At 32.4% G+C, this 27,500-nt stretch overlaps 1 protein-coding gene across 1 annotated transcript in view; it reads left to right on the top strand.

Moving 5' to 3' along the window:
- The window catches only part of LOC136851599 (nephrin-like), a 125,138-nt gene that overhangs the window by 12,975 nt on the left and 84,663 nt on the right, over window positions 1-27,500 (top strand). Inside the window, exon 2 of the mRNA XM_067125922.1 lies at window positions 10,147-10,456. Coding sequence (XP_066982023.1) covers window positions 10,369-10,456 — 88 coding nt within the window. The 5' untranslated portion in view covers window positions 10,147-10,368. The remainder of the gene's footprint in view (window positions 1-10,146; window positions 10,457-27,500) is intronic.

The following is a 27,500-nucleotide window of genomic DNA, read 5'->3' as shown; positions in this document are numbered from 1 at the left end:
CTTGTGTATGAACGCTCCGGACCTGTTGTTTCTTTTTAAAGTTATTAAAATTAAAATTCAGAGGGTGGTTTCTCACGTAATAAAAGTTTCAATTTTTTTTAATCCATTAGATATGATTCCTGTTACAAAGGACTTGTCGATGTGAAATATATTATCCCATGGAAAAATGAGGATTACCGAAGGATCATAGGAGGGAAACAGCTTTCCTCTTTTGTTCCTTTCCTTATCATTTCAAACCAAAAAGAAAAAATCTTCCGTTGGTGTTAATGTGATCATTACTTTGCATAATTTCCCGGCCTTTGCATATGCATAACGTTCATTGGGCAGAGTAAAGAAAGAAACTCACGAAAATATATTAAAACGAGCTTGGATATGAAGACGACTGGTCAGCGTTTCAAATTATAATATATCATATATCTCATATATATTTCTTTTAACAATATCTTTACAAAATTATACGTTTCAAGAATTCTTCCATTAATAATAGAAATATTATGAAATCGTACGTAGATAGATATCGTCGGACGCACTTCCCACATATACACTATACTTATGTTAATTAATTCTGGCAGTCATCACTTTGCCTTTTTTAACAGTATTAATCTTATTGTAATCTGTACGTGGAATTTCATAAATACAGCCTTCGATATCAAACAGATAGCTGTTTATTTAAATAAAGGTTGATGAACTCTTAACAACAGTTTAATCAAAATCTATTCGAAATGTTCTGTAAAGAGAAAAGTCTATTTTTTTTACCAAAGGAACAATTGACATTATTTTATTGAATTGGAGTAATTCGAGACAGGTTTTTTTTTTTTTATAAAATATGGTTAAAAGAAATTTTCCTGAATCTTTTGTAATAAAAGTAAAGTTAAGTTGTATTTTTGATTCAAAAAATGATATCATTGAAGGATATCATTCAAAAAATTCAATAAAGTTAATTTGTATTTTGAAGGATATCATTCAAAAATTCAATAAAGTTAAGTTCTATTTTGAAGGATATCATTCAAATATTCAATAAAGTTAAGTTGTATTTTGAAGGATATCATTCAAAAATTCAAAATTATGCCATTAGCTTTTTAGCTGTCATGTTCTTAGAGCCATGCTGCATGAAAGTGCGGTTTCTTTGGCTGTGTTCCTTACCTGCTGCATATTCCTATTTTTTTATTCTCTTCATATTTCCCAATAAGTTTTTGAACTCCCTTAACTGTCTTTAAATTTGTACTGTCCACTAACGAAATCTATAATAAATACACGAAAGCGCCAGGTCCAGCTGCCTTTCTCTATTTCATTCAGGATCTTGCACTACATTAACTCCTGTAATGTTTGTGATCAATATATGTGTGTATATAAATGTGTGTATATATATATATATATATACATACATATATATATATATATATATATATATATATATATATATATATATATATATATATATATATATATATATATATATATATATTTATTTATGGAAGGATCACATGGTAGAATAATATGTCAGTTCTTCTATTCTCTCTTTATCTAAATAAATTTATATGGATGCATACATACATTTATCTAAAGAAACTTTATATATACATACATACATACATATATATATATATATATATATATATATATATATATATATATACTTATATATGTATGTATGTATGTTTATATATATATATATATATATATATATATATATATATATATATATATATATATATATATATATATATATATATATATATATATACATAAAGAGAGCAAGAGAAGGATAACTGGCAGATCATGATACCATTCCAAAGAGTGGAGCAGCAGACATCACAGCTGTGTTTCACAGGAAGAAAAAATATCAACAATTGTTTTTCTAATAAGGAAAAGGATGTAAACCACCAAAAAATATTATACTTTTCGTATACCCGGAGCCCCCTTATCTTCGTAGAAATTTTATGACCAACATATTTCACTTTTATTTCCGTTGCTGGATTTCATTCCTATCTCTCTGGGAAAACGAATAACCTGAAATTATCTAACAAAGAGTTAATTAATTGCTTAATGCATCAGAGAGAGAGAGAGAGAGAGAGAGAGAGAGAGAGAGAGAGAGAGAGAGAGAGAGAGAGAGAGAGGAGGAAGGGAGAGGATGTAGTAAGGACGTGCAGGGAAATTGGATGCAGCTTTCATTAGGTAATTATGAATACTGAGCGATCAGCTGGGAACATGTTATGAGGTATATACATATTATCATGATCAGGCCACGCAAAACGACCATTATGCAAATAAAATGGCAGAATACGTGCTGTTACCGAGGTCTTCTTGATTAAGTGGGAATTCAATACGTATCAAGAATAACTTACAATATTATGTGTTATTATTCTTAGAAACACTGCGTTAAAGTCATCTATTTATAATTACAAACCAGTAAAAATGCGCCAAAAATTTTCTGTACAGCGTATGGTGCTGTATGAAACTCTTGATGTGCTACGGGAGCGCGCAGTTGCTCCCCAGATGCGGTCAGGTGAAGGTGCGTCGGTGACGCCTCCGGAACTGGACTCGGCGGTGCCATACACACGATTATGGCTAACTTTAACCTTAAATAGAATAAAAACTCTCGAGGTTAGAGGGCTGCATTTTGTTATATTTGATGATTGGAGGGTGGATGATCAACATATCAATTTGCAGCCCTCTAGCCTCAGTAGTTTTGAAGATCTGAGGGCGGACGGACAAACTAATAGCCATCTCAACAGTTTTCTTTTACAGGAAACTTAAAAAAGGAACAGCGAGTTTGCAGAAAAGGTCATATTAAACATTCAAATTGCAATCATCTGCTAGTGATATACCCTATAAACGCAGTGAATTTTCTCTCTCTCTCTCTCTCTCTCTCTCTCTCTCTCTCTCTCTCTCTCTCTCTCTCTCTCTCTCTCTCTCTCAAGAAAGCAAAAGCAAATGGAATTCAGTGTAATACCAACATTCCTGACCATGTTTTAGTTATATCTTATATCTTAGACCCGTTTTTAGTTGTGCATTAGAAGACAGAACTGGAGATCAGGAAAGCAATCTGGAGAGCATAATATTTCTCATTCTTTATGACCAACGAATTCCGCTTCCCTGACGCAAGGAGAGGTTCAGAATCAATTACGCTCCATTCCTATTTTGAAAATCGTGTTTTTCTTACTTCGTGATGTTCTTGAGGTTCGTGCTGAATGCATAAATGCACATACGTAAACGCAATATATATATATATATATATATATATATATATATATATATATATATATATATATATATATATATATATATACATATATATATGTATGTATATGTATAAATACATAGACAGATATATGTAAATAGATATGACAGATATATGTATATGTATATATATATATATATGTATATATATATATATATATATATATATATATATATATATATATATATATATATATATATATATATATATATATATATATATATATATAATGTATGTGCGTATGAATGTATATAAATGGGGTATATGGCCACGAGAAAACTTAAACAACAGAGTGCAGAAGAAAAATGGAATTTACAAACAAAAATTGATGTTAAAAGAATATATAACCATTTTAATGCTTGCTGAGGTCCGTACAATTGAGGTAGGTCTTCAGATTAGGAATTAAATCTGGCGCAGGATTAACTATGGAGAAGCAAAGGGCATTAACAAGGTATACCAGTATTTTTTTTTTTTTTTGTATCTCTATCAAATGCCCTTTGAACAAGTTGTGGTGTAGAATGGGGTCAAGGGTGAAAAGACCTGAATTTCAATCATGACTTTTGTTTATTGCTTCTATTATTGCAAAAATTTAAGAGATTTCTGTTATCACTACAGATAGTTGTTACATCATTATGGGACCAATCAATTCTATGTAATTTTTCACTTACTATCCATTTAGTGCAATTTTGTCTTAGAGTACCTAACAACTGATTTATTTATAAGAAATAACCATAACCTTCTCTTACAATAAACAATATTTAGTCCGTGATATGTCCAATTTAATTCACTCGTAATTTTTAAAGGAAAATATGAAGCAAAGATACAGTTCAAACTACGTTGTAATAAACATTAAATAACCATATTAAAAAGATTCAGCACTATCTTTTATGCAAATAGAAAATGTAAGCCAAGAACTGGGGACTTTACCCTAGTATCAGATCCGCAAAAGATTTCCGACACTATTCACAACGGCAAGAAATTATGGTCTGGAAAACCTAGGGTAAGATGAAGGCAAACAGCAAGGTTAAAATTTGCATTACAAACACGAGCGAATTATGCAAATTTTTCGACCTAACACCAAAGAATGAAAATAAAAATATAAATAGGAAAGAGCCAAGAATACAAATAATCTAGGACTATGTCTACGTTTTGATATATCGAATTATGTGTGTGATTATATATATATATATATATATATATATATATATATATATATATATATATATATATATATATATATATATATATATATATATATATAACTGATAATAATAATAATAATAATAATAATAATAATACGTCCTACTGACATCATGTGAGCACTAGGAGTAATCGCAGAGGATAACGTGAAGAACCTGGAAATCCGATATACAAACTTTGAAACATATTTGCTCATGTGTAACAACGATTGCCTATGGGTAGTGTTATACCTGTTAAGATACTCGTAGGCCAGGACAGACTCGTGAAGCTTGCAAAAGGGTTAGTGCTTCGACCGCTGAGTTATGGCTTCACACACGTACACACACACACACACACACACACACACACACACACATGGCCATCACACACACACACACACACACACACATATATATATATATATATATATATATATATATATATATATATATATATATATATATATATATATATATATATATATACATTATATATATACAGTATATACTGTATATATATATATATATGTATACAATCCAAATATATATATATATATGTATATGTATACATAATCCAAATATATAGTATACACACAAACACACATACGTGTGTATATATATATATATATATATATATATATATATATATATATATATATATATATATATATATATATATATATATATATATATACAGGGTGTTTCGAAATTAGAGCCCCCCCCTACAGCATAAGCTAAAATTGATATGGACAAAAACAAAAGTAATTCAGAACAGGTATTTATTTAAGTTTCTCTCTGAGTATTTAATATTTTGTGTGGCCTTCATCTGTCTGTACCACAGCCTGCATTCTTGAGGGGTATGATTTCAGCAAATCGCAAAAAAGCTGAGACTCAAACTCCATTTCCCTGAGCACTTTGGTCACCTCTCTTCGCAGGTCGTCATGGCTTGGTATACCATCATAGTTCACTGTGCATGCTTCAACATGATCCTTTAAAATACTACCAATGTTTTCACACACATTAAGGTCAGGGGAGCTACTTGGAAATTCACTTAACGAGAAGAAATCAATAGCACTGTTTCGAAGAAGCTCCTGTGTCTGAAGAGCCTTGAAACATGGTGCCTTATCATGAAAAAATGTGACTTCTTCAACAGATAACACATTTTCAGGATCTTTGAGGAAAGGAAATACTCCACCAGTAAGCACAGTTTCTCTGAAGTATTCGCCATTCCATGACCGTCCTTTTTTTTTTTGATGATCCACATTAACGGTTTGGCTTTGAAACAGAAAAATTCCCAAACATTCAGGAAATTTCACAACCTGGCGATAGCGCACGTCATCGCTGATATCATCCAACTTTGCAGCCCAAATTATGTCATTTTTATGATTTGACTTCCTGACTGTGTAAATGAAGAATTCATCTGATGCAGCAACATGGAGAAAGTCAGCTTCATCCCAATCGTTAAGAAATGAACCACAAAACCTTGCACGGTCTTCTCTCTGTTTCTGAGTGATGTTGGGCTTGCTTATAACATGAAAGAGCTTGATACCAGATTTTTTCAACTCATGATATACAGGACTATAACTTCTCTTCTTTCCCTATTTTGCTTCTAGTTCAAGCGCCAATTTATGTAAAGACTTTTTTTGTCTACCCACTGCCTCAGCTACCATGTGTTTTGACTGCTGAGAAAGGACTTCAGGCCTTCCAAGATTCTCACTCTTTTCGCGATGACAGTCATCTGGATTTTTGTTCCAGTTTCTTTTAAGAAAGGATTCATCTCTTTTAATGTACTTAGCTATCCAGGAACGTTAAATGAAGGAAGCGCTGGCATCCCTGGCTTCTCTGAAGGTTATAGCCCGGATTCAGTCAATCGATCTGATTTCCTCTGAGTCGTTAGCCATGGCTGTATCTAACTCCGTCACTAAGTCTGAAAATACAAGAAATGTAAAATGAAAAATAGCTTAATGGAAACTTAAAATAATGTACTTGGAGATAGGCTGTAGCAGAAAACTTCATAACTTTCCATTTGTTCTGTGGAGGAGGGGCTCTAATTTTGAAACACCCGGTATTTAACGTGTGTGTTTATACAATAATTTTCTTTGTTTATACTCAAGGCTGTAAAAACCCTATGATCACCAATGTTTTAACAAATACCGAGAATATACTGATCAGTGGCTTAAATATTAACTAAATGTGAAAGAAGTAGTATATGGAATACTGTATAGGAATAAAGACTATTAACTTGAGATCTTTATATTCGTTGGTTCTAAATTTCCTTTCTGTATTTATACCCCATACATATCTCTTAGCAACTGAATATTCAGACTCTCCTTTGTAAACGGAAAGGTGATGATAAAAATAAAGAGAGAGAGAGAAGAGAGAGAGAGAGAGAGAGAGAGAGAGAGAGAGAGAGAGAGAGAGAGAGGTGGTATACCGAGGTGTTTGGCCACTGACACAGTTTAGATGAGGTAATTATGAATGCTGATCACTCACCGGGGAAAGCCTATCAGGTGTGCAACTATAGTACGTTGATTAAGCTTGGCAAAATAATCAGTATGCAATCGAGAAGACTGAATACATGTTGTTACCAGGGTGTTCTTGATTAAGCAGAGATTGGATAGGATCCCAAGATTTACAGTGTGTGTATATATATACATATATATACACTAGCTGACCAACCTGGCGCTGCCCGGGAAAACACTGAATGATAACCAATAAACTCTCTCTCTCTCTCTCTCTCTCTCTCTCTCTCTCTCTCTCTCTCTCTCTCTCTCTCTCTCTTAAGACACCCTCTACTCTATCTCTCACTTCCTCTCCTTCTCACTCTCTCTCTCTCTCACACACTCTCTCCCTTCCCTGTTAAGATAGTTGCTTCAGTTACAGTTATATTGCCCAGCATTTTTGACATTTTATATTTCACACTTTCTCACCCAAATTTCTATCGAGACTGGGCATGGACTAAAGGGCATTGGGAGCGTCACTATTCATCTCAGCAGTCTCGAAAACTATTGATTAGACACTAATATCTGTCAATTTTTACATTTAGTTTTTCGCCCCTTCTCACCCCCATTTCTATCGGGGCTGAACTTGGACTTAAGGGCATCGGGAGTGTCACTATTCATCTCAGTGACCTCGAAAACTGTGAATTACACACTAATATCTGTCGTTTTCGATTATTTTTACGTCACCCCCTCCCTATTGGGGCTGAACTTGGACTTAAAGGGCATCGGAAGTGTCACTATTCTTCTGAGGGACCTCGAAAACTATGAATTAGACACTAATAATCGGTTATTTTTACATGTCACCACCTTCCCACCCCCTTCTCACACCCCCCCTTTCTTATCAGGGCTGAACTTGGACTTGAAGGGCATTGGGAGTGTCACTATTTATCTCAGCGACCTCAAAAACTATGGATTAGACACTAATATCTGTCATTTTCTGAAATTTTTACATTTCACCCCCTTCCCACACCCTGCTCTTTGGTGCCAGAGACACCTTACCCCCACAGTGTTCTTTCCCAGTTAGTAAGTCATATGTATACCAAGTCTGGTTGAAATTGCTCAAAGCATTTCAAAGTGTATCGAACATACACACACACATACCACATACATACATCCATTTATATATATATATATATATATATATATATATATATATATATATATATATATATATATATATATATATATAGAGAGAGAGAGAGAGAGAGAGAGAGAGAGAGAGAGAGAGAGAGAGAGAGAGAGAGAGAGAGAGAAGATTTATATTACAAATTAGAATATTTCAATAGGGGATTCATTCAAATTAAATGAGATTTAAAAGAGTCTTCCGGCCAACTTTTCCTCTTTACCTGCTCAAACGTTGGCCAGAAAACTCTTTTAAATCTCATTTAATTTGAATGAATTCCCAATTGAAATATTCAGATTTATGATATAAATCTCTCTCTCTCTCTCTCTCTCTCTCTCTCTCTCTCTCTCTCTCTCTCTCTCTCTCTCTCTCAATCATGGATATACAATAAAATACACTTAAAAAAAAATTATTTTACTTTTATGTATAACAACAGAAAGTTAGGTGCGCATCAGAATGGAAACATTAAAATCAGAAATGCAATTTGTATAACAATACTGAACTTTACAGAGCTGACCATTTAAAATTATGCTTATAACAAAGAGGGCCATTGCTTGATATCTTTATTGCAGGTTCTGTTAATTTCGTAACATTTCCAATTAGATTACACCATTTGTGAATAATTAACAACCTCTCTTATTATAGAACACAAGCAGATGAGTAAAAATACTAATAAGCAATCCATATCCATGAACTTGAAACTACTTTCCTATATAAACTCATCGACATAATTATATCTAATAAGCAAAAACAGGATACATTAAATAAACACTGATTTCAAAATAAGAAGCTTCATATTATTTGTACAGCGATAATCTCATTTGCCTCGTATCTAATTGCAAGCATGAAATGAGTTTCAAATGCTTTATGTCATGAATACGACAACACCACTTCAATTGTTATTATGTGAATTACATTTTATTGTCGAGATATGTTGACATATTTCGATTTTATTGTAAGATGATATTTTCTTTCTTTCGATAAATTACTTAGCTCAGGTGTCCATCTGACAATGCTTTGTTAGAGAAGTAAACGAAATGTATTGGAGATTTGATGTACGGTGTAAAACCATTCAAAAACAAAAACAGGAAACAGAAAAAAAAAGAAATGTCAAGAAACGGTAATCGCAATCAAGGATTCAGTGTCACCACTTAAATTTAAAGAGCAACCTTAATTGGGATTGGATTATAATTTGAAGGATATTTAAATAAATCCTTTTGTGACTGGAGAACAATGGATTGGATTTTAAACTTTAAATGACTAATTGTTGCACAACGGATGTATATAATAATAAAAATAATAATAATAATAATAATAATAATAATAATAATAATAATAATAATAATAATAATAATAATAATAATAATGACCCTACTTAGTAGAAATTATAACTATCTAGTTAAACGTTCGTGTTCTTTAACAGACTTCTATTTAAAAATGAGGGTACGCTTGTAAAATTAAACGTATTGGCATTAATGGAATGTATGTTAGTGTTTATAGCCTCACAACTTTAATCTTGTGATCGTCCTCATAATTTTATTGTTATAGTTCTTTTTACACCCTTTACGCAATTAAAAATATATATTTTGTGCAATCAGCAGTCCCGCCGGAGTTTCGTTTTCTATAAGTACAAATTTCCTAAAATTTTATGTTAATTGTAATCAGTAATGTGTTGACTCTGAATTGCAAGAATATCATTGAAATTCCATAAAATAATACCATACAAAACAGGTGCGCATTATACACACACACACACAGACACACACACACACACACACACACACACACACATATATATATATATATATATATATATATATATATATATATATATATATATATATATATATATATATATATATATGTGTGTGTGTTTTTTTTATTTTCTTATTAAAGAAATTAAATGTTTTTGTAAAAAATTATGTATCTATAATAAATAAGAAAAAGTGAAGTTAATACATCCACATCGTTTTGAGAGAGAGAGAGAGAGAGAGAGAGAGAGAGAGAGAGAGAGAGAGAGAGAGAGAAATACATCTGTAGTATCGTGAGTTTTACAACCCTCTGCTTCTCCTTCCCTCAAAGGACTTTCCATTTTATCCACAGATAACTTCAGCGACTGAAGATGGACTCGAGTTTCCAAAATCTCACCTCAGGCCCCAATGAAGACAAAACCCTTTCATATCACTCAATCATATCTTTATATCCCGGACACAAAGATATGTCTGCAAAGTTCTGAGAGCACTTGATACGAAATAAGAGACAATTGTTTAATATGATGTGACGTATTTTCGTGGTTATTCGAGGAAATAAAATTACTTATCTTAAATGAAGTCTACATTCTCAAGGTTTGTCGAACCGCAAGATAAGGCAGTCGGTCTTCTCCTCCTCGTGTCAACGCTGTCGAGTGTACGAGGTAAGATCAGGCTTCTTGAGTTCAACTTTTGTAGTATTTCTCTACTCAGCATGCATGACTTTTCTTATTCCTATGTCCCCCTTCTCTTAACTTTGAGCTATAATTTTTACTTTTTTTTTTCAGTAGTTCTTGAGTTCAACTTTTGTATTATTTCTTTACTCAGCATGCGTGACTTTCTTATTCCTATGCCTTCCTTTTCTCACTTAACTTTGAGCTCAAATTTTTACTTTTTTTCAGTAGTATTGACTATTATTCACCCTGTCGGTTTTACATTTTTCTCGCGACTTCTGTAATCATTCGAAGAATATTATTTTGCCATTTTATCAAGAAGGAAGAGCCCCTGCAAGTGTTTATGCAGGTGCCCCTTGTGTGTGGGCGATTCGTCGCATAGTGACGCAGTCATGCTAAATATATCTTTACAGGAGATATTACATTTACATATTTGTCGGTAAAGGCGAAATCTCAGTATATCTTGCCAAGTATTCTCACCCTTAGATAAAATAGAAAAACAAGACTCGTCCTCGTCGTTTGGCGGATAGAATCTCCTCTGGTGTGCGTTGAAAAGAAAAATGGGAATAATTTGGGTACTGAATTACTACGGGGATAGGGGACTGTCACCCGCCATCTCTCACAACAATTTCCATCCATTCGAAATCAAAATGAATGATAGTAAGGGAGCGTCCTGTGTCTCCACCTTTTCGGTGAAAAACGTATTGTCGACCAACGCTGCGCAGCTGGTCATATTTCTCGTTCAGAGTAATAAATGGTCTTTTCTGTACTTTACTGACCAAAAAATATTTGTAAGCAGGGATAATTTCATAATTTTTAAAATTAAATACACCAACAGTGTACATATAAAATTATTTTCTAAAGATAACTCTCTCTATCTCTATCTCTCTCTCTCTCTCTCTCTCTCTCTCTCTCTCTCTCTCTCTCTCATTTGTTGAGAAAATGTAAGACATTATGTGAGTGTATGTTTTCTTGGTGCCGAGAGCCTCTTTTATATAAAAAGAGTACAGTTACTGAAAACACGGAATTGTTGAGACACTCACACCATAACCACAAGGCCCTGGATGGACTTGTGAAAACCTCCATCAGTCTGGTTCTTCAAACAAAAATTTTATTTCGGCAAGGTCAAGCACGTACGAGACTTTCATTTCACAAAAATTGAGATACCACCCAACCTTGAATTAAACAGAAGCAGTGAAGATGGGCTGGAATATAGAATATAGAATTTAAGTCGAAGGTCAAGCGCTGGGACCTATTAGGTCATTTAGCGCTGAAACGGAAATTAGCAGTAGAAAGGTTTGAAAGATGTAACAGGAGGAAAACCTCCTCTTACATCTTTCACTATGAAACAAATGCTAAGAGAGGTTGGGTAGCAAGACGGAAGAAAGAGAATATGAATGGAGGTACAGTAAAAGGAATGAAAGGGGTTGCAGCTAGGAACAGAAGGAACCCTGCAATGAACCTTAAGTAATACCGATAGTGCACCGCGTGTGGTGCACTGACAACACTAACCCCCCTATGGGGGTGAGTTATTAGGAACATTTTCTTGGAACTGACCTGGCAAGAGATATCAACAAGGAGTTCACGTTATCAAGGAGAACAATGGAAATATGTCAGAGAATATAATTTTTACCTATTATTCACTGACGGTACAGGCAGCCTGAAGGCTTTTTGAAGTGACGTACTGAAAAAGGGCAACTCGTCTCAGTTGTTTGGTCCGAGTGCAGAGATTAAAACCTGGTCTCTTGTTATTATTTAAGAGGTCAAAACTTGGCATCTCTTTTCAATTAATACGTAACCCACTTATGGGGTACTTTTCAGCAAGGAGTCATGCCGATAAACGGGTACCCAAAGACAACATATGCGGCTGAATTTTGTTGAATCCTTCAAAAACTTAGGAGAATCATTCCCTCATGATCTCACTGATTTTTTGGTAGTAGAAATGGGCGTTGCTCATATTCTGTAGTTTTGGAAGCTCTTAAGACTTCTACATGAAATGAAAATAACGAAAAATTATACATTTCATAAAAAGCATGTTTTCTTGTTTTTCTTAAATAAGATTTTAAACCACAAAAGAAACCAAACTATAGTAGTAATCACGGCGTATGACTCTCACCCTTGTTGTGATTTTATCATATGTATGTACTGTTGATATAAATATACATAGGCCTAAGCGAAATAACAGCGCCACTATAAAGAGGACATGGGTTTATAAGGTAAATGATAACTGCTTGAGACTTTTATATATATATATATATATATATTATATATATATATATATATATATATATATATATATATATATATATATATATATATACACACAACATTATGTGTGTATGTGTGTACACATTTGCACTACTTACATGTCCCTTCTCCTGACCTTTTTCAATTACATCTTTCGTGCATTTAAAGAAGGAAATTACTCGCATCTTAGTCCTTTTCCCTTCACAAAAATGGAGGCCTTTTCGAACACCACCGTGATTATGCGCAATAATTCCTGGAAGAGCGCTTTCACAGGTTCGGACTGAGAGGCGGTTACACTCAAGGAGGCCATTATACCGCGTTACTGTCTCAATTTCCGGGAGTGCTTCTTTTGTAGAGTGTTGTTTTGTATTCAGTCGCTGCGCACATTTTATCCTTTTAGTTTGTTTTTTTGTGATAAGGTAAGTATTTATGTAAGTGAAGAGATGAACTATGAGGTAGTGTAGCCTCTCTTATTCTGAAAAAAACAAGTAGAGATTAACGCTATGATTTGCAGTTTCTTTTTTACGTAAGCTCTGGCAACATTACGATATGGATTATTGCATTTGGGAAAACTATATTACCTATGAGGATGAAGAAGATTTATATATTTCCCAAGAAGTAACAAAGTATTGAGTAATTTCAAGTTTTTTTCAGGTTATGCCTCCTCAGGCATCCAAAAAGAGTTAAGTATACCTTAGTTTAACCAGACCACTGAGCTGATTAACAGCTCTCCTAGGGCTGGCCCGAAGGATTAGATTTATTTCACGTGGCTGAGAACCAATTGGTTACCTAGCATCGGGTCCTACAGCTTATTGTGGAACCCGAACCGCATTAGCGCGGGAAATGAATTTCTATCACCAGAAATAAATTCCTCTAATTCTTCATTGGCTGGTAGGAGAGTCGAACGCGGGGCCAGCAGAGTGCTAGCTGAGAACGGTACCCACCCCGCCAATGAGGAACTCTCAGGCATCCCGAAACAAGTATTACACGTATGAATTAGTTAAGGTAAATTGACGACAATAAAAACCAGGTAACAAAGATGACTTCATATAATCTCTCACATCACAAAGATGAAGTCCAAAGACACTCAAAGAAAATTATGACAATGAGAGTTCTTTCTGCCCTACTGGGCTCCAACATGTTCAGGCATGTGTCAGAGCAAATAAATTTCAAACAATCTTAGTGTATGGGAAAATCAAGTGTGACCCATCAAAACAAAGGTCTAGAAACCATGTGGTGAGACAGATATGTAATTATCATAATTACTCATTTATAAAGAAACTGATACAATTCTTTCATGACCTGTTTAGAGCTAATTATGATATACTTTTAAAAGACCACAGAGAGACAATACAGAATGGGCTGAAATTTAATGATCTTATCAGCTAAATAGTTTTTTCAACATTATGTATAATGGTTCGCTTAGAAAATGACAAATTTAGGTAATGGCATCACGAAACAAATTTTAAATATGATTTAAAAATATATAATATTTTGAACTTGACGTTTTTTAAATGTATATGATCCTAGGGGAATTCAAAACAGAACGACGGAGAAAATGTTTAAAATAGAATAAAAAGAATAACATCACATATCATTGACCTTACAGTGATGAATGCCAAAAATATAGTTTCTTAAACATTAATAAAGAAACACAGGTAACTATGGCAGTTTAGGTCATATGTAATTATAACTGCTTTTTTATTCGCATTCCTCTTCCAAAAAGTAACACAGTCCTGTAGTCTTATTTTATAAAATATTGCGTAAATATAAAAAGGATCTTATTCATTATCAACACTTGAAAATGAAAATCAACCCCAGATACCATATTTGTTCATAAACCAGTCTTAGAGCGAAAAAAAAAAAAAATTCAATGGTCCACATTCCTAATAATGCTATGTATATCAAACTATTTTATTCATAAAAATGGATGTTTTATAGGTTGAAAACCCACACTAAAACAAACACACACACAGATGCATCTGTATATATATATATATATATATATATATATATATATATATATATATATATATATATATATATATATATATATATATATATATATATATGCTATAAATACAACTATCATTGGGAAAAATGACCGGTTTTATAATAATAATAATGTTTCTTCTTCCCTGTAGGAGGTGTGTGTGTGTGTGTGTGTGTGTGTATGTGTGATTGAGCATATGATATAAATGGTGCATAATAGGATCATATTATACAATATATAGTGGTTCTATATATATGGAATATATATATGATACAGCTGTGAATAGTATGAGTGTTTCAACTAAGATCAACAACTAGGATTGGGAAAAAGACCGGTTTCATCCCCTAGGGACTTTCCCTGTAGGAACTAAGTGTGTGTGTGTGTCTACATGTGTGAAATTGAGTAGATGGTTAAAATGGTATCGGTCTGACCATTTATCAATCTATCTACTTATTTGTTCCAAGCATGGAATTATATATGATATAGCTGTGAATATATTATATCAACGAAGATCAAGAAATAGGAATATACATACAACCTTATATATAGGGACTTATGAGAACTAAATATATACTCTACATAAAAATAGTAGATGGTTGTATATATCTGATATTTATCAATCTATCTATATATTTTTCTCATATATATATTATATATATATATATATATATATATATATATATATATATATATATATATATATATATATATATATATATATATATATATATATATATGTATATATAATATATATACATATATATGTATGTGTATATATATATATATATATATATACATATATATATATATATATATATATATATATATATATATATATATATATATATATATATATATATATATATATATATATATATATATATATACATGTGTGTAGACAGACAGACAGACAGACATATAGATAGATAGACAGATATATTTAAATTTTACAAAAAAAAATCCCTTTTACCTCTGGAAAAGATAATTTCCGAAACTTCATGAACCTTACATAATTCTTAATAATAATAATGTTACTAGGACCATGCTTTTGCAAAACCACAGTTAATGCTGGAACTACGCATACCAGTGCACAGATGCTTGGTCAGATGGACAACAAACAGAAGTCGAAACTAACAAACACCCAAAAGCAACTGTAGTGCGCCACCAGTGTAGTGCAGTTTGTGTGTGTGTACGCATGCGCGCTTGTCTGTGCGTATGTGTGTGTTTGTCATGAATGTTCAACTCGCTATTGACCCATGGCAGTGTAAATATAGTTTCATCTGAACGTCTCTCCTTATTCATAAAAGTTTATTTGTTTTTGTAAATATTTACTCATTATTTACATTAGTCTGCAACTAAATGCTAGCTCGCGATTATGCCTGCTTTTATAGGACTGAGAGAGAGAGAGAGAGAGAGAGAGAGAGAGAGAGAGAGAGAGAGAGAGAGAGAGAGAGAGAGCACTAACACCCTTCCGTTATAGGTTCTTCGTGCTGGGAATATGAACTTTTAGGAACCTCTCATTATTATTCATTAGATTTCCTCGTCAGTGATTTACGCGTGTCCACCTTCCAGACATTTATGAATGTTCTGTTATCAAATATGCTATGTTAACATCCCTTGCCTCCTTGCCGTAATTTCCCAGTTTCTCTGAAACTTTATTTTCGTGTTTTTATGTCTATACTCGCATATCTATCAAAATTACAATACGTGTTATTTTGTATGAAACTGAGGTTTCTTTTTCTTTCCACAAAACGAAAGTGGCCATGTAGTTATAAATTAAAATTTGAGAGCCACATAATGTATTAAATTAATTCTTGAAAAGTATTTGCAAAGATATAACATATAACTTTTACCAAAAAAAAAAATATATAGGCTATATATATTGTATATATATGTATATATACATATATATAATGTATATACACATGTATATATCCATGTGAACTTACAATCAAATGTTATTAAAAATTGCTATAGGAGCCATAATAATTTTAAAAGTATGACTTCGCGTAACAGAGGTGTAAGGTTGTATGATTATGTACAGAATAGATAAAAATAATTTCGGTAATACACTCTATATACTGATATTGCGACATAATGACACTGTTGATGGTTTAATATAATAGAAGAGTATGCGTAATATCCATATCTATAATTGCTTTCATAATGAGACTGCCAAAACAATGATGGAAATATCTACAATAATTAAATAAATTACAATCGACCAGGTCATTACAGACACTGATTAACTTATGTTTTAGTGTAGTGTTTTATATGCGATATGAGTCATTATTACGAGTGTTAAAGCCTATGTATATACATATATATGCCTATACGTGTATATATATGTATATATATATATATATATATATATATATATATATATATATATATATATATATATATATATATATATATATATATATATATATATATATATATATATATATATAATAATTAAATATCTTATATAAAAGTGAATGTTTCTATGTATGTTTGAATATCTGTATGTCTGTGCGTTTGTAAATTTGTGGCCATAGAAATCCGAATCGCTTGACTCATCTAGACAAAATTTGGCACATGGCCATCATTTGACACAACTTAGATAATAGGGTAAGTTTCAAACCCATGTCCCTTCCCTTTCCCCATCCCCCTTCCCCTCCCCTTTGTAACTTCTGTGGTGCATAAACTCTACCGGTTTATCATACTTTATTTCATGTATAAATAAACTACGGGTTTGTCATACCTCATTTCATGTACTTGATACTATAGAAATATATTATTGAAAATGTTTTTCCTTCCTGTGATTTATAATTCTGTATCAAGGTTTAGACAGTCACCACAGTAATATCTGGATAAAATGGACAGTCACCACAGTAATACTTGTGTAAAAGGTACAGACAGAACAGTAATACCTGGTTAAATGGGACAGTCACCACAGTATCACCACCTGCATAAAAGGAACAATCAGCACTGTAATACTTGGATAAATGAGATAGCCACCACAGTAATACCTGGATAAATGGGAAGGTCACCAAAGTAATACCTGCATAAAAGACACAGAGAGCACACTAATGTTTGGATAAAGGGACCGTCAGCACAGTAATACCTGGATAAATGGGACAGTCACCAAAGTAATACCTGCATAAAAGACCCAGAGAGCACATTAATTTTTGGATAAAGGGACAGTCAGCACAGTAATACCTGGATAAATTAGACAGCCACCACAATAATATCTGGATAAAACGCACAGTCACCAAGTAATACCTGGATAAAAGGGACAGTCACCACAGTAATACCTGGATAAAAGGGACAGTCAGCACAGTAATACCTGGATAAATTAAACAGCCACCACAGTAATGTCTGGATAAAAGGGACAGTCACCACAGTAATGCCTACATAAAAGGGACAGTCAGCACAGTAATAACTGGATAAATGGGACAGTCAGTACAGTAATTTCTGGATAAAAGAGACAGCCACCACAGTAATGACTGTATAAATGGGAAAATCAGCACAGTAATTCATAATGATAAAAGGGACATTAAGTACAAGGAGGTGCAGGAACATTTTTCTGAGTCCTTCAGAGTTTTCCCGGCAGTGTCGGGTTGGTCAGCTAGTGTGTGTGTGTGTATGTGTGTGTGTGTGTGTGTGTATATATATATATATATATATATATATATATATATATATATATATATATATATATATATATATATATATATGTGTATATGTGTGTATATATATGTATATGTATATGTGTGTGTGTGTATGTGTGTGTGTGTATGTGCGCTCGCCTGTACCTGTGTCTATGTCTGTGTGTTTGTGGTGGAAATACTTTCCACAAGAAGCGACGGTGCAATAGGCATTTCTAATTTTGTGGTTGACAAGGCATTCAGTATTAAGTTACAGACTTAATGATAAGCAGCTTTCCGGTAGAGTTTCATTAACTGTCTTCGCGCTTCAGCGCTCTCTTATTTCCTCCGTAATTTACAAATTTCGTAGCAAGTTTGTATCTGGCTGAGTTACGTTAGATTGTTTTAGTTATTATTTTTTCATTTCACCCAAGGGATGATGCGTTTAATGTACTTATCTGTTTACTGAAAATGTGTTTTTATTGCGTTTGATCTACTTTCGTAGATTTGAATGATTTTTGCTAAAAGCTACAACTCACTTTGATTTTCCGTTTCTGTCTTAATACGTAAAGAATGTCATTTTCATCGACGATTTTATAATTAACGTAAAGGAATTGACAAAATAGTAAACAATGAGACGAAAAATTTTGCAAACACGTAAACAAAGAAACAAATAATGATATTATTGGAAACTTTAATATTTATTTCTATGAAATTCCAATCAACTTGTTGATTTAATATAAAAGATGATCTTCTGAGGGCGATACCATACTTTCCCATATAATAATAATAATAATAATAATAATAATAATAATAATAATAATAATAATAATAATAATAATAATAATAAACGCTCTTTATTCTGACAGCTGAGAGCATCATTAAAGTGGATATTTCAAGAACGCCGAGCGTAACAGACGATGGCAGAATTTAATCAACTTTTCCCCGGGAGTAAATCCCTGGAATTTGCATGCTGCTCGGAGGCTTCCTTTAAATTAATTATGTTATTATGAATACAACATACCCATTAAATTTTCGCAAGGATGAACTCTTTTAAAAGAATCGGTGTAAAGCGCTGATGAAAACCCTAATTTAGGTACTTAAGAGGATAAAGGAAAAGGATAAATAATGGCACATTAGATTCGTAGCTAAGTAAGCATAAAACTGAGAAAATAAAACGGTGGTATGAAAGTTTTACGAAGGGTGTAATTGAGAACACAGATATTTCGATAATCATGCCTGTGGTGAAATGGTTGAATGTAATAATTTTTTACCCGATTACTTCTAATAATTTTGCCGAGGCCGTTTACAACTTTTGTAGTATTGGGATTTCCTATATGATTGGTTAAGTCTATCATATATATATATATATATATATATATATATATATATACATATACATACATATATATATATATATATATATATATATATATATATATATATATATATATATATATATATATATATATATACATACATACATACATACATATATATATATATATATATATATATATATATATATATATATATATATATATATATATATATATATATATATATATATATATATATATATATATATATATATATATATATATATATATATATATATATATATATATATATATATATATATATATATATATATATATATATATCAGCCCTTGTGGGGCTCCATGGGCAAACCGCTTTTATAGTTAGTAGACTAAATGACGTTCCACAAAATTTTTTTCGCAGAACAAACCGAATGAGAATTTAATAGAAGAAACCAAGACTTAAGAGTTTTAACTAATATTAGTTAAAAAAAACGAAATTGAACGTAAATGGACTCATTTTTTTTTTTATTTGATGGTTTGTTTACCTGTGGATAGTCTGATGTCGTATGATTCAGAAAAAATAAACATAAATGAATCCCAAAATTTCAATATTCAATAATAGATATGAAGGACAGACTTCTAATAGCTGTTTTACAGTTATGCATCTTCACTACATTGCTTCTGAGAATGTTAGGCCAGATGTGTACAACATAAACAGAGTATAAACAATTACGTAGCACCTCAGGGTAACGCCAAAATCCAAGTCCATAATCCTCTGAGTAATTAGCATATGTTCACTGATAGCTTGTCGTTCAAATCGTCACTGATATATAGGTTTTGTCCCACTCAGAACAAAGTTTTCTGCTACAGCCTATCTCCAAGTACATTATTTTAAGTTTCCATTAGCAATTTTTCATTTTACATTTCTCGTATTTTCAGACTGAGTGATGGAGTTAGATACAGCCATGGCTAATGACTCAGAGGAAATCAGATGGATTGATTAACCTTCAGAGGCCAGGGATGCTGGCGCATCCTTCATGTCACGTTCCTGGATATAAATACAAAAGATTAATCCTTTAAAAAAGAAACTGGAACAAAAAATACTGTCATCGCGAAAAGAATGAGAGTCAGAAGGTGAGTCCTTTCTCAAGTCAACAGACATTAACGATGGGTAGACCAAGAAAGCTTTACATAAATTGGACGTATGAATTAGATTTACAATATAGTGCTGTTATCGTGAGTTGAAAAATCTGGTATCAAGCCATTTCATGTTATCAGTGCTCAACATCATTCAGCATGATTCAAAGACCATGCATGGTTTTGTGGTTCAAAAGATTGGGAACATTTAATTTCTCCATGTTGCATCAAATGAATTCTTTTTTACACAGTTAGGAAGCCAAATCATAAAAATGACATCATTTTGGCATGGTCTTCTCTGTTGCTGAAATATCAGTGATGATCCAAAGTTTGAAAGAATGTTTTGGAATTTTTCTCTGTTTCACAGCCAAAAGTTAATGTGGATCATCAGAAAAAGGATCGTCAAGTGGAACATTTCAGAGAAATTATATTGGTGGAGTAATTTCCTCAAAGATTCTGAAAATGAGTTATCCATCATAATTATTATTTGTTTGATGATTCAGACACAGGAACTGAAACAGTGGTATTGATTTCTTCTCGTCAAGTGAAATAGTAGCCCCTGACCTTAATGGTTTTGCAGATATCTTAAAGGATTGTGTTGGGTGGTGAAAATGGTATAGAAGAAAAACATTTTTCTTAGTCTCAGCTTTTGCAATTTGCTGAAATCATACCCTCAAGAGTGCACCAGGCAGGTGGAGGCCACAAAATTTAAATCAAATCTTAAATAAATACCAATTCTGAATTTTTTGTTTTTGTCCATTATCAATTTTAGTTTATGCTTAGATTTGTTCAAATCTGTATTAAAAGTTTCTAATTATCAACTCAGAACATAATTCAAAAGACACTTTGACCTATAATGACTGAAATCAGAAGTGATAAGACGAGTTAACGATATTGCCAGAAAACTGGACAACATATTGCACGCATGATGTTAGATTTACAATGGCGTTACATCACTTCACCAAAAGTGCTCAAAACATATGATTCAAAGATTCAAAAAGAAACATTTAATTTTTGTTGATGAATTTTACCAGACAGATCAAAACGAACTCATTGGCATTTGCCGTTGTTAAACAACCTTATCCAAATTAAAGAAAAAATTTCACCTAAAACAAACTGTCATTTTCAAACGGTTCCATCATAATTATTATTTGTTGATGATTCACACAAACTGAATATGTTAAAGAAATAGTTCCCTCACATGGTTTTGCAGATTTTTGGGGCGGTAAAAAGAAGAAGAAAAACATTTTTTCTTATCATTCTGGATTATTGACAGCACTCAACATTGTAAATAAATCTCTACCAAATTTTGAGTTTTAGGCTGTTATTTTGACTTATACGTTATTTCCAAGCAGAACATGAATTAAGGGCTTTGACTTGACGTCATTGTACGGGCAATTCCCCGTTTTTGTTCTTTCGTGTTTGCTCAAGCATTTCTGTCCTAGATTATTGTTGGTTTAAACATTACATAATAAAGACATTTCAACATGACGGATTTTGACAGACTCAAAATAAAATCAAGAAATTTCAACATGGCAAAATAAAATCAAGAAATTTCAACATGGTGGATTTTGACAGACTCAAAATAAAATCAAGAAATTTCATCATGGCGGATTTTGACAGACTCAAAATAAAATCAAGAAATTTCAACATGGCGGATTTTGATAGACTCCAAATTAAAATCAAGAAATTTCAACATGGCGAGATTTTGACAGACTCAAAATAAAATCAAGAAATTTCAACATGGCGGATTTTGACAGACTCCAAATTAATATCAAGAAATTTCAACAATGCGGATTTTGACAGACTCAAAATAAAATAAAGAAATTTCAACATGGCGGATTTTGAGACTCAAAATAAAATCAAGAAATTTCAACATGGCGGATTTTGACAGACTCAAAATAAAATCAAGAAAATTTCAAAATAAACATAAAGAAATTTTAGCATAGATTTTGATAGACTCAAAATAAAATAAAGAAATTTCAACATGGCGGATTTTGACAGACTCAAAATAAAATCAAGAAATTTCAACATGGCCGATTTTGATAGACTCAAAATAAAATCAAGAAATTTCAACATGGCAGATTTTGACAGACTCAAAATAAAATCAAGAATTTTCAACATGGCGGTTTTTGACTGACTCAAAATAAAATCAAGAAATTTCAACATGGCGAATTTTGACAGACTCAAAATAAAATCAAGAAATTTTAACATGGCGGATTTTGACAGACTCAAAATAAAATCAAGAAATTTCAACACGGCGGATTTTGACAGACTCAAAATAAACGAAGTAATAGTAATAAAAAACATGGATAGGGAAAAAGACCCGCCATGTAGAGTGAATTCAGGACACGAACAAAAATGCCAAGCAAACAAGTGAATAATGGATAAGAGGGGAAATAGAAAAGGGGGACAGTAAATAAAAACTTTAAAAAAAAGAAAATCTATGGAGACTGAAATAAAAGAGAATAACAATACGAATACTAAAAGTTTAATACAAAAAGTTAAAGATTAAAGGATTGAGTAATATCCTGGGAGTTTGGTTTGGGATGCATGCATATTGTTATTAGAAAACAAATCAAAGGAAAATTTAAGGGGATTTGAAATTTTCTAGACAGCTGAATCAAAGTTCGCTTAAATTTACAGAAATTCCCATCCTGCAAGATTCATCTTAAAAAAAAGGACACTGAAGCCTACTGTAGTCGATACGAAAGTTTTTAATTATTACGTTTTTCTTTATTTGACAGTCGTAATTTTGCAAATTTTTATGACTCTGCTTATAAAGCCACGGCATAATATTTTTTGAAGAGGTTTCATGTGTGTTCAGGCAAGGTATTACCGATTTACTATCCATTTCAGGGACCGCGAGTCATCGTTTTTCTCAAATATCTTTCAAACTAATTATTTGATCGAAATGGTACTTTGACACAGTGTACAAGACACCTCCCGGTAATTTTTGGTAATATAGTGCATTGCCAAATGGTTTTAATTACGGCGTTTACTCTTGACATTTAAAGGCAAAGTCGCATGAGTCAGGACTCATCTACAGAATCGAACGTCCGTTTTCCCCCATAGACAGGAAAGGTGGGGGCGGAGATGGGGAGGCCAGGAAAGTGGGTTGAGGGAGGGATGAGGAGGGGAAGGGAGAGGGAGGGACGGGATGGGGACAAAGGACGTTCGAACGCATAGTTTGGCGATGCTTGGCATCATCATGTAAGTCAAGAGTAAACGCCACAACTAAAACCATTTGACAATGCACTATATTACCAAAAATTAGCGGGAGGTGTCTTGTACAGTGTCAAAGTACCATTTCGATCAAATAATTAGTTTGAAAGATAGTTGAGAAAACGATGACTCATGTAGCTAATCATTTACAGAGTATAATCTTAATTATATATATATATATATATATATATATATATATATATATATATATATATATATATATATAGATATATAGATAGATTTATAGATACATAGATAGATATATAGATGTATATATATATATATATATAGATAGATAGATAGATATATAGATATATATATATATATATATATATATATATATATATATTTATATATATATATATATATATATATATATATATATATATATATATATATATATATATATATATATATATATATATATATGTACATATTTTTTTTTTTGCAACTATGGATACCAAAAGAGAACCTCAGTAAAGGTATATTTAAAGCTAGAAGTGTTGAGGATTAAAAAAATTGAAATTAATGAAAAATATACAGATGTCTGCTAAAAAGGAAAATTCCTTTACCGCAACATTTCAAGGTGGGAAAGATTCTACATCCACACAAACAAACAATGGATCTTTCTGACCTGATGGAACCGCACAAAAACGATATTCATTTTAATATTAGATTAGCTGGGCAAAACACGTACGATTATCGTAACCTACAGAATACCAGGAAAGCTCTCAGTAATCCTCAGTTAATGTACTTTCTATATTCGTCACCAGTGCCATATATATAAATTTATTCACAACAATCTCTTCCTTTATGTGTTCTTGTATTTACGAAGGCATAAAGACCATCATAAAAGGTATTTATGAACGTTTACTAAATCCTAACATTAATAAACACCATATCACATCTCCCAAGGTGTCAAGATCACATATTCTTAACAGTGAGTGTTATGTCTAAATCCTTCACACATGTCGTGCATGCTTCACTTACAGTATTCGAAGCAACTTAAAACAAAACGTGCTCTATTAATAAAATCCTCACGTACGTCAGACAGGAAAAAACATCACGAAGGACGAAAAACTAGGTCAACATGGAGAATAAATCTTTCATGTTCAAAGTAAATGACTTTCATTTGTATGCACATTAATATGCAACTTTACACCCCATCATTTATTTATGGAATTACTGCAGACATATTCATTAAAATTTACAGCAAAAAGGCCAATTTAGTACGTATCTGTAACACTTCCTAACTGGTGTTAAACAGATTCACTTAAATAGCAAATGTACAAGCTGATGTTATATCTATGGGAACCTTAGAGAAGCATAACCAACCGGCTTCTTAGGTATAGTTTTGTGCCTCGTGCCAGAAATTACCGGACTGTTGTTCTGGGCGAAAAGCGAATGACCGTTAACGAACCAAACAGTTTCCATATTTACCTTGTTCAATCATCCAAGTCACAGTTAACGTAAATGATGCGTTTATATGTTGATGTAATTATGACTGAATATTACACCTTACTGTAATGGGTTTTGAATTTAAGATAAGCAACTAGTTTGGCAAATGTCTGGCAATTTTAATCGTAGTCAACTTGGACCTAAGGAAAACTTCGTCAATAGCAACAGCTGTAACGGTTTTTAAAATAAAAACATGGGTTTATACTAATATATATGCATCATCGTGCTTTCCGGGTCATGAAGTTCTTTCGTTTAGAAAATTCACAAGGAAGATATACAACACACATTCCATTTTCAAAAGCTTTACATGTTTAGTTTGATACAAAGCAATTGTGTAGACTGTTGATTATTTTCAAAAATGCAGTTCTTGAAACTGACTTTATGTATTCACTAACTAAAACAGCTGTTTCATACATTTTTGCGGGGAAAAGTGTACGTGTGTTTTCTTATAGAGTATTCTACGACATATACCATTCAAAACAGACTGATTGTGAGAAACCTTAAGATAATGAGTAGCTTTTTCCATCTACAACAAGCCAGAATTGTAGGTAACAGACGCAGAGGTCCTGTCAACAAATAACCGAATCCAACTACAATTCTATTACCCAAAATGTTCAAGTCCCGCATACAATGGAGATAACAAACGAATAAGAGACTCTCAGTCGCTTTCCTCTCATTACTTGTCTCTCAATGATCCTAAAAACAAAACAATATATTTTACATTAAGACTTGCACATAGCCTAAACAATGACAACCCTGAACACTCCAATAACTACAAATTATATCAATGAAGGAAAAATCCTCTGGGTGCAGAAATAGATACATATTGTTAATTATTCATTAACTGGAAATCATAGCCATTACCAACATACCATCACTGAAAAAGAGAGAGCCTCAGTAAAGGTATACTCGTAACTAAAGATGTTGTGAGGTCAAAAAAGAGAAATTTGGTTATAAGAAAAAGAACAAACGCCTGCTTAAATGGTCTGCCCCGTAGCCTCCATATTTTTAAGGTTGAGAAACATTTATGAAGGTCTTAGGTCTGGACAAATAGGTAGTGCAGCCAACCTGCATAAAATAACAAAACCGTTATTCAGCATAATATTAAATTATCTAAGCAAAACACGTATAGCTGTCTTAACCTAGGTGGAGTAAGGAAATTTAGGGCTAAGATAAGGCAAGAAGAACATAGGGCGTTTTTTGTAGTAAGTACCAAGTCATGGAGTTAGAAAATGACTGTAAACAACTGATGAAAAAAAAACAATCATTCAATGTCAAAAATGAAACTGGGCTCATACCAAGGATAGGAGTTACTACAATTAACAGGTTGAAAAGTTAAATAGCAAATTGTGAAGGATATGATATTTGAATATAAGTAAAGGATATGACAAAGGCGTGAAATGAGGATTCTCTCTAGACTAGGAGGGACCCACTGCCGAAAACAGATTTCTGGAGAAAAGGCAGAAATTCGACATGCAAATCAAACTTTTACTCAAGATTCCTTTGAATTATCAATCGCATAATACATATACATAATTAATGTGTCAGGCACTGTCTCTTCCTGATACTTCCTTCAGGACTAATATGTTGAAGAAAAGTCCTCTGTCTTTGGTGAAACTGTCAAGTAACAACTGTATTTTATGAGTTATATAAACTTTATTAATTCTGAATCAATATATTTACAAGGTTCATCGGCAGTGTCATATAGGCTATACGCTACTCACAACAGTTTTGGTAGTAATAAAGACGACCATAAAGTCACTTGTGAATACTTACTAAATGCAAACATTAATGACACTATATCACACTATGGAAAAGTCTCAAGGGAACGTATTCTGAACGGTTAGTTTTATCTACAATTAGTTACTTTTGTATGAATCCTTCTCCAACAAATGATTTACGTATACCAGATGCTCCATTTATTCGGGGCACGATAAGATCCTCACGTTCGTTACACGAGAAGAACATAATCTCGAAGGACCAAATACTCGGTTAACATGGAGAATAAACTGTTCGTATTA

This window comes from Macrobrachium rosenbergii, chromosome 23 (genome assembly GCF_040412425.1).
Source record: "Macrobrachium rosenbergii isolate ZJJX-2024 chromosome 23, ASM4041242v1, whole genome shotgun sequence".
NCBI lineage: Eukaryota > Metazoa > Arthropoda > Malacostraca > Decapoda > Palaemonidae > Macrobrachium > Macrobrachium rosenbergii.
The sequence above is the reverse complement of the archived record's forward strand: the minus strand, read 5'-3'. Positions and strand labels throughout refer to the sequence as shown.